The sequence below is a fragment of the Erpetoichthys calabaricus genome, chromosome 1, assembly GCF_900747795.2.
Source record: "Erpetoichthys calabaricus chromosome 1, fErpCal1.3, whole genome shotgun sequence".
Lineage (NCBI taxonomy): Eukaryota > Metazoa > Chordata > Cladistia > Polypteriformes > Polypteridae > Erpetoichthys > Erpetoichthys calabaricus.
This window is the reverse complement of record NC_041394.2, coordinates 171,779,004-171,792,506: the sequence shown is the minus strand read 5'-3', so window position 1 is coordinate 171,792,506 and position 13,503 is coordinate 171,779,004. Positions and strand designations below refer to the sequence as shown.

General features: G+C 39.6%; 1 protein-coding gene and 1 long non-coding RNA gene across 2 annotated transcripts in view; one reads left to right on the top strand and one right to left on the bottom strand.

Annotated features, from left to right (window-relative positions):
* LOC127529207 (uncharacterized) overlaps positions 1-13,503 on the bottom strand; it is a 232,028-nt gene that overhangs the window by 87,485 nt on the left and 131,040 nt on the right. The window lies entirely within an intron of this gene.
* Positions 1-13,503, top strand: part of ewsr1a (EWS RNA-binding protein 1a) — a 210,266-nt gene that overhangs the window by 77,963 nt on the left and 118,800 nt on the right. The window contains exon 3 of the mRNA XM_051932005.1: positions 2,576-2,627. Within this exon, the coding sequence (XP_051787965.1) occupies positions 2,576-2,627 (52 nt within the window). The remainder of the gene's footprint in view (positions 1-2,575; positions 2,628-13,503) is intronic.

The window sequence follows — 13,503 nt, the reverse complement described above, 5'->3', positions numbered from 1 at the left end:
CACTGTATTTTTAAGTTTTAGTCCGTTGGCCATGCTCTCTTTCTCAGGGGTTGGGGTTGATTTGTTTTCAATCCTATTTTTTTGTAAAAATTGATCTATTTGTATAGAATGATTACAATAAAATCGATAAAATTTAATAAAAAAAAAAGAAAAAAAAAAAGGCACTTTACATTCCTTTTAATGAAACCGCACACTAGCACAACTGAACTTTATTTTGCAGTTCCATTCATCAGGTAGGAGCCCAGATCCTCCATGATGCTGTATGCTGATACTGCAGTTGGACAGTGAGTGCCCTCCAGAAACGTAAGAGCTGTTACTAGTTTGATTCATCCTTCTGAGATGAAGGTTAAGAGCGACCCGCTTTTAAGGGCTCGTTGCATCTGAGGAAAAGCCTGAGTCAAATGTGGACCTTGCGTGCCTCGTCACTGTGAGGCAAAACATTACTTAAGTCCCAAAACATCATTGTTAATTTTTAAAAGGGAACCCGTTAACAGCCAGTGCCGTTCACTAATAACATTTTTGTACAGGAAAGACTTTTATTAACGGTTAAATACCTGTGTAAATTAAATTGGTTAAGTGATTCACAGTAAACACATCATGTAGAAATGCCTATATAAAAGAATTGCCTTACAGACAAATATTTACTCACCAATCACTATGTTGAGAACTATGTGGTCTTGGCTATCAGTTTCATCAACTACAACATATATTTTCTTGCCATGAATCTTTCGAAGAACAGCATCCATATGTTGTTCAAAGACATGGGGCAAATGAGTTTGACAAAGACTGCTCTGATTTTCTGGCAGTGCGCCTCCTTGTTTATAATGCTCAATAAAGTAATGACGCATCTTCGCTATTTTTTTGAGCGGTATGTCTGACTCACATGTACACAAACTGGTGTCTAGCTTCTGACAATTTTGCTCTATTGCAATCTGAAGGGGAACACTTTTTGATCTTAATTTCTCCGTTTTTGAGATGGTTTTTAGTTTTGACATGGTCATTGCAAGTATCTTTTTATGTCCAGTCTATGGTATGCTGGCAAAACTTGCAGAAAAGTTGTCCAGAATTGTAAAAGTTGCTGGGATATTGTTGTGCCCTTAATTTTGCAGATAAACTTGTGTTTCTTAGTTTTTTTGACGTAGCTAGGGCAATCTGATGCTGCTTGCTTAGACAGTTCAGTCTCATGCAGCCAGCTTATTCACGAGCCTAACGAGAAAACATACAGGAAACACGTGCACAAACAGATAGAGGCACGACTGGATTTCTACAAGAATTACGTTCACTTCAAAAATGACAAACTAGAAAATAGTATCTGAATGATAAACAATTAAATAATCTGTAGTTTAATTTATTGGGAATTTTTGTAACAGTCACCCCTTCAGTCTCTAAATTCTACACATTTCAGTTTTTAAATCTGAAATCCGTTTTTAAGTGATAATTCCGTGATTCTGTCCATGTTTTCCACATTGTGGAAATCATAGGGCCCTAACTATGCACCTAATCCCATTCTTTTTGGCAGCCTTGTCCTGTTCAGATATTGCCGCCCATTTTCGCTGATTCCTGTTGTCGTTGCTCATGTAACTCATCACTCTTATACAGTAGTAATAGGTTTGCTGGGAACATGCGGTGGTGGTGATGGTTTCTATGACATTGGCATGATTTTAGCAACTCTATCCTAGTTGTTGTCGGGCTTTGGTTTGGGCATCGGGGCATCGATTTATCATCTTTTTCACTTGTCCATTGCCCACAACGCAAAGTTATCTGTCATTAGCATTACAGCTGTAAACTTCATTTGTGTGGCCTGAACAGTTGCAAAAAAGTTGCTACCATGCTGCTGCTTTCAGTATATAACATTAGAGTAGGTTGATGAGCCGTCTTATTTTTAAATCCTTATTTGGTATTTTTTGCCAGTTTTTAATTTTTTTTCTTCCTAACGCGAACATCTCGATTAACACACACATATGCAGACACACACACACATACACTTGTCCTTTTGATTAAGGTGGAAGCTTAGTAGTATTTGAAATCATTTTACATAACTCTCCTGATTTGTGTCTTTATTGCATTTCTGTGGAAACTTTTTGTCACTGCACTGCTTTGTGTGCTGCGATCTATGGGATAGTCTCGCAAAGGCACATACTTAACCTTTCAAAAACAGATGAGTTCTGTTTAAATTCATTCAGGTGAATTCCAGTCAACCGATCATAACGGCAACAGGTTAAGGCTATTTTTTATATTATATGGGAGTTAAGACCTTTTTCAAAGCTGGATTTTTTGCAGTGTCTATATTGTAGCACAGTTGTATACCCTTCAAAAAGGATAGGATAGTTTACTACTTTACCCAGTCCTCTGCTTTCTAAAAACAAAAAATATCCTGTGAATATACATAGAATGTCTAGTGAAATATTTCAATTACATATCTCCAATATTGTTGTAAAGGAGATAATGTGGGATAAATCATGTCCATCAAACTGGATGCACATTGTTTATGATCTGGAATATTTTAAAAGTATATTTTTGTAAAATTATAAAATGGTGTTTTTTTTTTTTTCTTTTCTTCTATTCTTTCTTTAAGGTATGGTACCTATGCTGTTCAGCCAGCTCAAGCCTATGGACAGACCATACAGGTAAAACACACAAAACTGTAAGCATTTTCTGTGTAAGCAATACAGTTTAATTTCAGAATTTTTATATTGCACATTTGAACCAAATGTTTTTGATATATACCTAGTTCAACTAATTTTTGTATAGTTTTCTACACTAAACCGTTTCAGAACAATGACATTTACACATGCATGTAAATACTGGTCTGGTAAATATTTAGATTTATAACCACAAATCACTTCAGTGTTAATGGGGTATTCATTATCTGCCTTAACTACATCTATAGTGCGATTAATATTTAAAGTTTGAAATTTAGGAGCTATTGAGCTGATATAATTTGTGGCAGATTGGCCAGTGAGATGAGGAAAACAACTTTCACTCAACCAGTTAGTCAGTGTTGAAGTGACACAGAAGAATGCAAAGACCGTAAGTACTAGCTGTCAATTGTTATTAACCCTTTTGCAGTATTAGCAGTATAATCTGCAAGTTTACCGAAGATATGCAGTGTTAAAAGAAATTGGTCTTTAAGCTGGATTTAAATGCATATAGTAATGTGGTATCAAAGATGGAACATTGCAATGTTTGCTGGCCTTGTAGTTCAAGTTACTGTCTTATGATGTAAGTTGGCTTGTTCTTGGAATTTTAGGTGGGACAAATCTTCACTTGTTCAGGGATGTAGGAGTTAATAATTTCTTCTAAGCTAAGGGGCTGAATCCATTTAGAGATGGATCTTGAGTTATGCTTGCAAAATCTCATATCCTTTCTTTTCAAATGAGTATCTGCCGACTTGTGCTTTGTACTTGTGATTGAAGCAAAGTAGTTTTGATGTGAGCAAATGCATAGCAACAATCACTGGTATGATCCATGTACCCATTGGTTGCTTTTCAAATTTTTTGCCTTTATATTTCGATCATTGGTTAAAGTACCATTTGCAATATGAGGTTAAAACTGTTTCTGTGCTATGTCTTGTGAAACCTAGGATGAAAGCTAGGATGTTTGTAACGATTGCATGTTTTTAAGGTAAGAATAACAATTTTATCTAGAAATTTATTATGAAACGACATATTGGTAATTAGGCTGAATCATTTCTTTTTTGGAGATTTAATAGTGGCTGCCTACAAAGAATCTGAGACTGTGCCATTTAGCAACCATTAATTATGTCAGGTACTCATTGTACTTTAGCAACCGTTATGTCAGGTATTTGCTGTACAGCTACTGCAAGTAAGGTTTTCAAGAAACTGGTGTAGATTTCATTTTTGGAAAGACTACTTTTGAATCTCTTTGCAACTGATGACAGTCTTCACCCAAAAATAATAAGCTGTACAGTGGTCAAGACAAGTAGTGCCTCATATATTAAGGGCAATGACATTAAAACCAAACAGGTTCTTATTTTTCATAATCTGTGTTAACACAAATGTATTTGGTTAAAATTTTCAAATAGTGCTTCTATGCTATTCATATAAAACATTTTCTCTTACTTTTACATAGTTGACATGACAGCTTCATCATTGGCATAGAACATCTCACAGGGGTGGCTTTTCAAATTGCTGAAAAATGTAGTAGTTGCACATGACCAGGTCTGGTGAATAGGTTGGGTGTTTGTTTTATCCCATAAAAGTGTTTAATGAAAAGTACTTGAACCTCTAAATGTGTGTATATTTATTAATTTATATATTGATGGATACGTTAATAGATACATAGAACTATTTGTCCCCAGATGGAAATTTGGCTTTTTACAGAAGCTCCTTAAATAAATAAATATATTGCGCACACGCACGCACACACACACACACACACGGGTCTGAAAACACACCAGAAAAACTAAAAACAGAGGAGTTAAAAATTCTGACTTGGCAGTTAGTCTGAATGAGGCTATATACAGGTCTATTGCTGTCAGTATAAAGCAGTGTTTCTCAATTATTTTCTGTCATGCCCCCCCTAGGAAGAAGAAAACATCTCGCGCCCCCCGCGCGACTATAAATAGTATCATTTGTCTATAAAATTGTTATAAGTACACCTCTGCATAACACTGTATCCTTATTAATGTATAAGAGAATAAAAAAAGAAAGAAATATGGACCAATTTACAACAAAGAATAGCTTTATTAAATGTAACAGAAAAGATTTAAAGTGCATTCTAAATTCAAAAAAAATTAAATCCTTAATTAAACTATAAACATTTTTTGATTGACCATGTCAAACCATATGATACTGAAAAAAAATACATAAAATCAATAAATAATAATGCATTCAAACTGATCACCAACATTTACTCAGGAGCACAATATTAAAAAAACTTTAACCTGCAAAACAAAAATATATAAAATAATTTGAGCTGATTTTTTAATCAGAGATGATGTCTGGATTAATGGCTACAATGAGCACGTTTTGCAATGCACAGCTTTTCGAAGCAGGGTTTGAAGCAGGACACAGCAACTCTCAGCTCCTTCTCAATGTGTAGCCGGGACCTGTATTTGCTTTTCAGAGCAGCAACAGCAGAGAAGCCAGTCTCACACAAGTAAGAAGTTGCAAATGGAAGAAGAATGTGCACAGCTCTTTGTCCTAAGAGTGGATATTGCTTCTCCACATTCAGCCAGAATTCACTCAGTGTCTGGGATGTGAAACTTAGTCTCAATATGGAGTCAGATGTGATTTCTATGAACTGCTCCTTCTCTGCAAGGCTAAAACCAGTTGGAGCTGGTGCATTAAAAGGATCTCTCACCCAGTCATACTGGGAACTGTTTTTAGGGAAGTACTTTGTAAAGAATCCCATCAGTGATGAAATATGCTGCTTAAAATATGGAATCACTGAGGTGACATCATAGTCAGTAGTGTCAACAAATTCCTGCAAGTTCTCAAATGACACAGTATTTCCTTCATCAAGTCGCCTGCCCCACATTGCAAGCTTTCGAGTGAAAGAGTTGATCTTGTCTGTGACCTGAGGGAGGTGTTGATTTTTCCCTTGAAGCTGTAGATTTAGTTCATTGAGCTTTCCAAATATGTCACTCAGGTAAGCAAGTTTCATCAGAAAGTTCTCATCACTAAACTTTCTTGCAACTTCATACTTGTGCTCCTGCTCCAAAAACATTCTTATCTCTTCTCTGAGCTCAAAAACTCGGGATAACATTTTTCCTTGTGACAGCCACCTTGCTTCACTGTGAAACAGCACAGCTTGATGTTCAGCTCCCATCTCCTTACAGATAGCAGAGAAAACTCTTGTTTTTAGTGGTCTGGTCTTTATTAAATTGACTACTCCTACAATGTCAGTCATAACCTCACTTAATTCAGAGGAAAGGTGCCTTCATGCCAGTGCCTCTCTATGTAAAATCCAGTGTGTCCACTCAGCATTAGGTGAAGCCTTCTTTATGAGAGTCCGAAGTCCTTTTCTCATCCCTGCCATGGTCTGTGCACCATCACTGCAAACACCAATGCAGTTCTCCCACTTTAGCCCATTCTCAGTCAGGAAGCAGTCTAGCATTTTGAATAGCTCTTCGACTGTGGCTCTGTCTCTGACATATTTACAAAAAAGTAGATCCTCACACAGGGAATTTGTCATTTCAAAACGTACATAAGCAATAAACAAACAGTCTTTGTTGCTGTCAATTGCTTCATCAAATTGTAAGGCAAAACGTTTATCTTTGAGTTTTTCTACCAGCTGTTCTTTAAGATCGTCAGCAATGTCATTTATACGTCTAGCAACAGTGTCATTTGACAGAGGGATAGTTTTTATTTTTGCAGCACTTGCGTCATCCAGCATGACAGAGACCATGTCTAATACTGCAGGCAGTATCAGCTCTTCTGCTATGGTGTGGGGTTTTTTGCACTGAGCAATTTGGTACGCCACCTTATATGATGCCAACAACGCTCGCTGTTTTACTGAAGTAGCAGTCAGAAAGCGGGATGATTGCTGGCAATATTCAACACGTTTTCGCTGAAAAAACTCAAGCGGCTTATCAGCGTGATTAGGGTGTAATGTCTTTAAGTGACGCCTTAATTTATTTGGCTTCATGCTGTCCGCTGCCAACATTTTTAGACACAGTAAGCACACCGGTCTTTCCTCGTCTCCCACCGTAGTCACAGTGAAGCCAAGCGCTACATACGCTTCGTCATATTTCCTCGTCTTAGCTTTCGGGAGACTTTTGTTTGTCTCTTTATCTTCTTCTTTCTCCGCCTGTCTTCTCATCCCTGTTAAAAAATTTTTCATGATGTCACTTGAGGGTCTGCTACACTTCGTGTCTACACTTCATACTCATACTTTGTACTGTGTGCAAAGCGCGCATGCTCAATGCAAACAAAACCCCTACACCACCGAGCGAATGCTCCCTGCGCACACTCTGCCAATGAGATCGCCACTGCCCCTTAATGTAGTGGAGTGGTATTGCACTTTATTCTAGAACAGTAAAAAAAAAAATCAAAATAGAAAAATAAAAAAGCATGTTCCCCGAGGTCAAACGCGCCCCCCTTGACGCGCCCCACTATTTGAGAAGCACTGGTATAAATGAACCCCAGTAGCGTTTCCTGATACACTTCTACTGAATAATTCCGTACTCACTATGTCAGCTAGAAGATGTGCAGCTTTGTTTATAATGCATTTAGTTTTGTTAATTCTCTCCTTTGCTACTATCTCCAGGTGATCCAGATGCATCTCATAACTGAGCCTGCCCTTTTAATTTCTGTGATGATTCAGTATGCTTGTCTTGAAGTGATTTACCAGTTCAGCACACCACAGTGTAGAAAATTGTCAAGAGTTGTAGAAATTGTGAAAGACAACACTACCCTCATTAAAAGAACACAATCTCCTAAGAAAAAGTGCCTACCCTGCCCTTTCTTGTCTATTTCCTCTGTTATGGGACCAGACCAACCTGTCGTTGATGTGAACTCCCAAGTACTTGTAGGAATGCACCACCTGTGCATCTACTACTGAATAGTGACCAGATATAGAGGCTGTTTCATGTAGTGAAAGTCAATGTCCAGTTCCTTTGTTTTGATGACGTTAAGTTGCATACAATTCTTTTTGCACCAAGAACCAAAGTTCTTCACCTGACTCCCATACTTTCTTAATTTTCTAAAGTATTATCATTGATTTACATGTACACCCTGCAATACTTGGACATTCACTCATTGTCTTCACAGACAGCAGTGACTGAGGCAGGCTACATCAACATCTTGTCAATGGCTAAGACTGCCAACCTCAGCTTTGATGTCTATATCCTTCAACTTCTGCATCATTACCCCTGAAAGGGTTGCATAGTGCCTGTAACAGCCCTTATCCTGTTTTTTCATTGGGACACATTTTTATTTGTAGGTGGCACTCTAATTTCATCCTCTGACAGCATGATGTTTTGGTGCATCTTTAGAACTGCCCATGTCCTTTCTCTTTTTCATAATAAACACTGCATTTCTTAAAAGACATATGTCATCTGTCTCTCTCATGAGTTGTATAATGTCTGTTTCAAGCCAATAGAGCTGCCCTCTCTTATACTGTGGCTTGATGGCTATTTTTGTAAGTGATATTAGTCAAAAAACAGACCACTAAGAAATTTCCCTTAGTCTTTCTATGTGTAATCTTGAAGTTATTTTAAGTGAATTATGAAATAAAAGTTGAACAACAAAATTTCCTAAGCCCCTATTCCACATCTTCTTACAAGCATATGCAATCTGGTTAGTTTATCTGAGCTTAAACATATACACTCTGCAGTGGTTGTGCTGGTGGGATTAGGAATTTAGAGAGAGAGAACATTATAAAAGGAAATTCTGGGACGAGACTTTTTCGGAGATAATTTTATGTCCCGTGGGAGAGAAATTCAGGTCCCGCGAGACAAGAGATTTTGACAAATGGAAATTATTACTTGGTGAAATAATAGAACAATGAAAAGAGATTGAATATATGGACATAGGTAATATGACAGAAGTATGTAGTTATTATTCAGCTTTAAGTTGGAGACTTGTAGATCATCTAATTCGTGTTGCCATCAGGGAAAAGTAGTGTTTCTTCCCAATGAAGAAGACTATCCGCGAGAATTAAAAGATTTGTTGTTGGATGAAAGTGAAATCCACATATGCGAGCGGCAGAGACGCGAAGTGGCATGTAGTGCAGGCCGGGGGTTGGTGAGCGAAGAGAGCAGGGGGCAAAGCCCCCTAGTTTTTAAAATAGAACTTTTATCTGGCTGTGTGGAAGAAGTAATTATATATCATTCCCTTAGAACCTCTTTCTGAGTCAGAAATCTGACAGGTTCATGTGTCTTTAATTTCCCTTATTAGGGAAGGAGCATATTTATCTGGCAAACTTTTACACTGTATGCTCTTCCTGACATAAATAAAGGGTGATAAAGGGTAATGATGGAACTCGCAACGATTTATAATTCATAAGCAAGAAGAGTGGGTTAAAAAGATGGAAGGAGTACTTTGAGAGGTTGTTAAATGAAGAAAATGAGAGAGAGAGCGAGAGAAGCTTGAATGATGTGATTATAGTAACTACACCCGGGTAAAATTTATCATCTTTAGCATGAAATTAGCAGAAAGAGTAGTGGAAGCTAGGTTAAGAAGGGAGGTAATGATTAACGAACAGCAATATGGTTTAATTTTGGAAAAGAGCACTACAGATGTGATGTTTGCTCTGGGAGTGTTAATGGAGAAGTATAGAGAAGGCCAAATGGAGATGCATTGTGTCCTTGTGGACTTGGAGAATCCATATGACCGGGTGCCTAGAAAGGTGTTTAGGTATTGTATGAGGAAGTCAGGAGTGGTAGAGAAGTATGTAAAAGTGGTCCAGGTATATGTATGAGAGAAGTGTGGCAGTGGTGAAGTCTGCAGTAGGAGTGATGGATGCATTCAAAATGGAGATGGGATTATATCGGAGATCGGCTCCGAGCTCTTTATTTGCAATGGTGATGGCCAGGTTGACAGAGTAGATTAGACAGGAGTACCCATGGACTATGATGTTTACGGATGACATTTTAATCTTTAACGAGAGTAGGGAGTAGGTTGACGAGACCCTGGAGGGGTGGAGATATACCCTAGAGAGGAGAGAAATGAAGGTTAGTAGGACCAAGATAGAATACATTTGTGGGAGAGGGAGGTCAAAGGAATGGTGAGGAAGCAGAGAGTATAGTTGGCGAAGGTTGGATGAGTTTAAATACTTGAAATCAATAGTACAGAGTAATAGGACGTATGGAAGAGAGGTAAAGAGTGCTACAAGCAAAGGTTTGGAAGCATACGTCTGTTAGCACATTTCACAGTCAGAACGTACCTGTCTCTCAGATGTGCTTGGGTGGTGCAAAGGTAGAGCTGCTGCTTTGCAGTGAAGAGGTTTCTTGGTTTGAGTCCGAGTTCCTCCACTCATTTCAAACATCTACCTATACATTTCCCTACAACTCATTGCAAGATAATGTCCACACAGACTTGAGCAGTGAGAATTTTGTTGTGTGGTGACTTCAGGGGAATGAATGGAGGATGAGTGAGTGCATTCTGCGTGCTGCTAATTGAGGCATTTGCAAAATAAAAGTGCTTATCACTGGGCAGTTGGTTTGGTGATAAGGAACTGCAAAGGATATTAAAGTCGCCTGGGACAAAATTTCAAGGCTTCGGGGATTCTAGTGAAGGTTCGTAGGACCAAGATAGAATACATGTGAGGGAGAGAGAGCATGGCCAGTACACAAAAAGAATGTGGTGTACACACTTAAAATGTCGTTAGCACATTTAAAATCATCCAAGTTTAGTTTTTTCTAGCATTCATTATTTAAATCATTTATATACTCTTTGCCTATCATACTTGCATTTATTTACTCTTTCTCAATTTGCTGTACATTAAGATGTCTATTTACTTACACACTGTGTTTGGAAACAAATCAATGCACAAAAATAAATGAAGAAACTCTTAAGAAGAGCGAGTTAGTTGCTTTAGGTTTACATTCTGCTCTCTCTTTACCGATCAGGACAAACAAACATCCAACAGCCTCTGATGATGCAAGCCTTCTGAAATACAACACAATACAGCTCGGCTCCACACGGAGTGGTCTCTGTTTCAAGGATACTCTGGTGAACTGAGTCGGCAACAACGAGAGAGAATATTCCATGGTGATATGATTCTGTATAAACCGGGCACAACATGGCAAGAAAACATAACAAGAAAGCATTCCTAGGAAAACCTGCACAGACACAAGGAAAACATAGACTTTACAAAGAAAACATCCAAGCTTGAACCTTCACTCTTATTTCCAGGCATTGGTGCTAATCACTGTGTCATACTACTACTCCTTAATCATTCACCTGACAACTCCTGTCCAAACTATTTGAATCATTATCCTATACTAGCCAACCTACGCCGCATAATTATATATTGATGGGTGAACACTTCCTGAATGTTCTCGGACGTGAATGGTGATAGTAGCTGATAGTATTTGGTACATCATCACAATTTCTGCCTCACCACCATAAACTCTGGAAATATTCATGTAGTCCGCGTATTGTTGAGCAGACTGTTTGACTATGCTTCCGTGACTAAGAACAACGGACGGCATGTCGCCGAAGTTATCCCAATGTTGGCAAACAAAGGTTACAGCCATGTTGCGAAGTTAGAGAGCAACAGTTTCGTCAATGACTTTTTTCCAAAAATATCCAACTGATAGAAACAGTTACCTGATGCAGGAATTTGTATAACATTGAAAGAAGAGTTGTTTCCATGAAATACATGTGAAGCGGTGGCCATGTTAGGAAAATGAACAGTCAACGTTGCTCAGAGGTGTATGTGGACCGTAGCACAGGCCAAAGCGACTCAGGACGTGTTTGGAAAATGAACAGTCAACGTGACTCACAGGTGCATGTGGACTCTACACCAGTGTTTCCCAAACTCGGTCCTGTTGAACCCCTGTGGCTGCAGGTTTTTGTTCCAACCAGCTTCTGTTTTTAATTGAACTCCTGGGCTAATTAAGTGAACTGATATTTCCCAAGTTCTGTGTTTAGGGAACAATATTGTCATTATTAAGATACAATGAAGAGGGAAAAACTGCACAGAGAAAGGGCAAAGTATAATGAAATCAACAAAAGAGAGTTAAGCATTTAAATCTATAGCAAAAGCAGAAATATTTCAAAATGTCTTATTAATGTAAAAAACATGCTGCTGTGCTTTTCTGAATGTCGTATAAAAGAAAAAAAAAAAAAGCGCGAATTAAATGAGATCAGTGCTATCAGGTGTTGTCAATGATTAGGAATCCGGTTGGAATAAAACCCTGCAGTCACAGGGGTACACCAGGACCGAGTTTGGGAAACACTGCTGAACACAGACGAAAGCAACTCAGGTGAGGAGTTGGGGGCGGGCAAATTAGTTGCAGCCATTGATTATTCAGTGTTGTTTGCTTGGGTGTCTGATCTGCTCGACGGGATCAGAAATAAAAGGAAAACAATGTGAAGGCGTCCTGCTGTGGGTTGGCACCCTGCCCGGGATTGGTTCCTGCCTTGTGCCCTGTGTTGGCTGGGATTGGCTCCAGCAGACCCCCGTGACCCTGTGTTCGGATTCAGCGGGTTGGAAAATGGATGGATGGACAATGTGAAGGCAATGTCACAGGTGTTCTTGTGGTGTAGCGGGTCCACAGCTCCCCTTCAAAAGGCCATCCTTTTTAATAAAACCCCTGTGTGCGTCCAGTGTCCGTGTGTGTGTGTCTTCTGGTGAAGTGCGCATGCGCGGGGCACGGTGCGATGCTTCAAAGCAGATGCTTCAAAGGCCGCCTGACGCGTCACACAAGACAGAGAGGACTGGACCTATAAAATATCGCTCGGCCGATCCAATCGGATTTCGGTAAATGAAGTAAGACCTAAAACATAAAACACGAAAAATTCCAATCGGGTACTGAGACGCGGAGACCAGCTCTCCCCATTGTTGCGCAAGTGTTCACTCTGAGGATGTCAGATTTGCGATTAAGAAGCTTGGTCCGGGAAAGTGTAAAGTGTCAGTCGTTGAAGGGGTTTTCCTAAATATACGAATTTTCATGATATTACAATACTATGACTTTTAAAAGTAGATTTATTTTCGCGCACATTAAATCAGTTGCTGGGGAGAATCTGCTGATTGCCCACTGTTATGACAGAAAATTAAACGCATATTACAGACAGCAAAGCCAGTATTACTGTCAGAGAAAATTACAGGCATTTTACGGAAAAAATTTAATGAGGTAAAAGGTTCCTTGCCATTTAATATAGACTGTTCCTACTAATGTTTATGGACTACTGTTCTAGCGCTCGTTATTGTAACGGGCTTAATGTCTAGTTTTTAAGTAAATAATCACCGCGCTCACAGCGTAGCGAGGGGTGTGCTAGTGTGGCTGAAACGCTTTCCAGGTGGAGCCGTGCTGCGGGCATTTCTCACCTGTGCAGTGTGTGAGCGAGTGAGGAGTGAGAGCAGGCTTGTGGCAGCTGAGCAGACAGCCTGGGTGTTTGGCCGACACCCGGGGGAGTACTAGTTGTGGTCGCTTCCGCTGAGATTACTTCGGAGAGCGGGAGTGACCGGAAGGTGGCAGCAGGAGTTGGGACTTGGTGTCCCCAACGTGAGAGCCTTGTTCATTGGGGAATCCCAAGCCACTGTCAGGGGGAGCCGACCGGAGCCAAGGATCGGTCAGGTGACTGACAGTAGTGGAGTCAGGCACAGAAGGTCAGCTGCTGAGAGAGCGTCTCGCCTGTTGCAGGGCCCGCATTGGTGAAGCATGTGAGACGCTATTGAAAAAGAGGCACTGGGCTTATTGGTTTTTAAAGACTGCTTCCTGCGTTGTATTTTAACCTCAGTTTTAAAGGATTGTTTTAAGGATCCCATGATCTTAGAGTTGGCGTGCGTGGCTCTGTGAGTTGTCGTGTGTATCTCACAGTCTGTCTTGCGTGCTGCTTCTTGCGAGCCTTGGTCGGCTGCTTAATG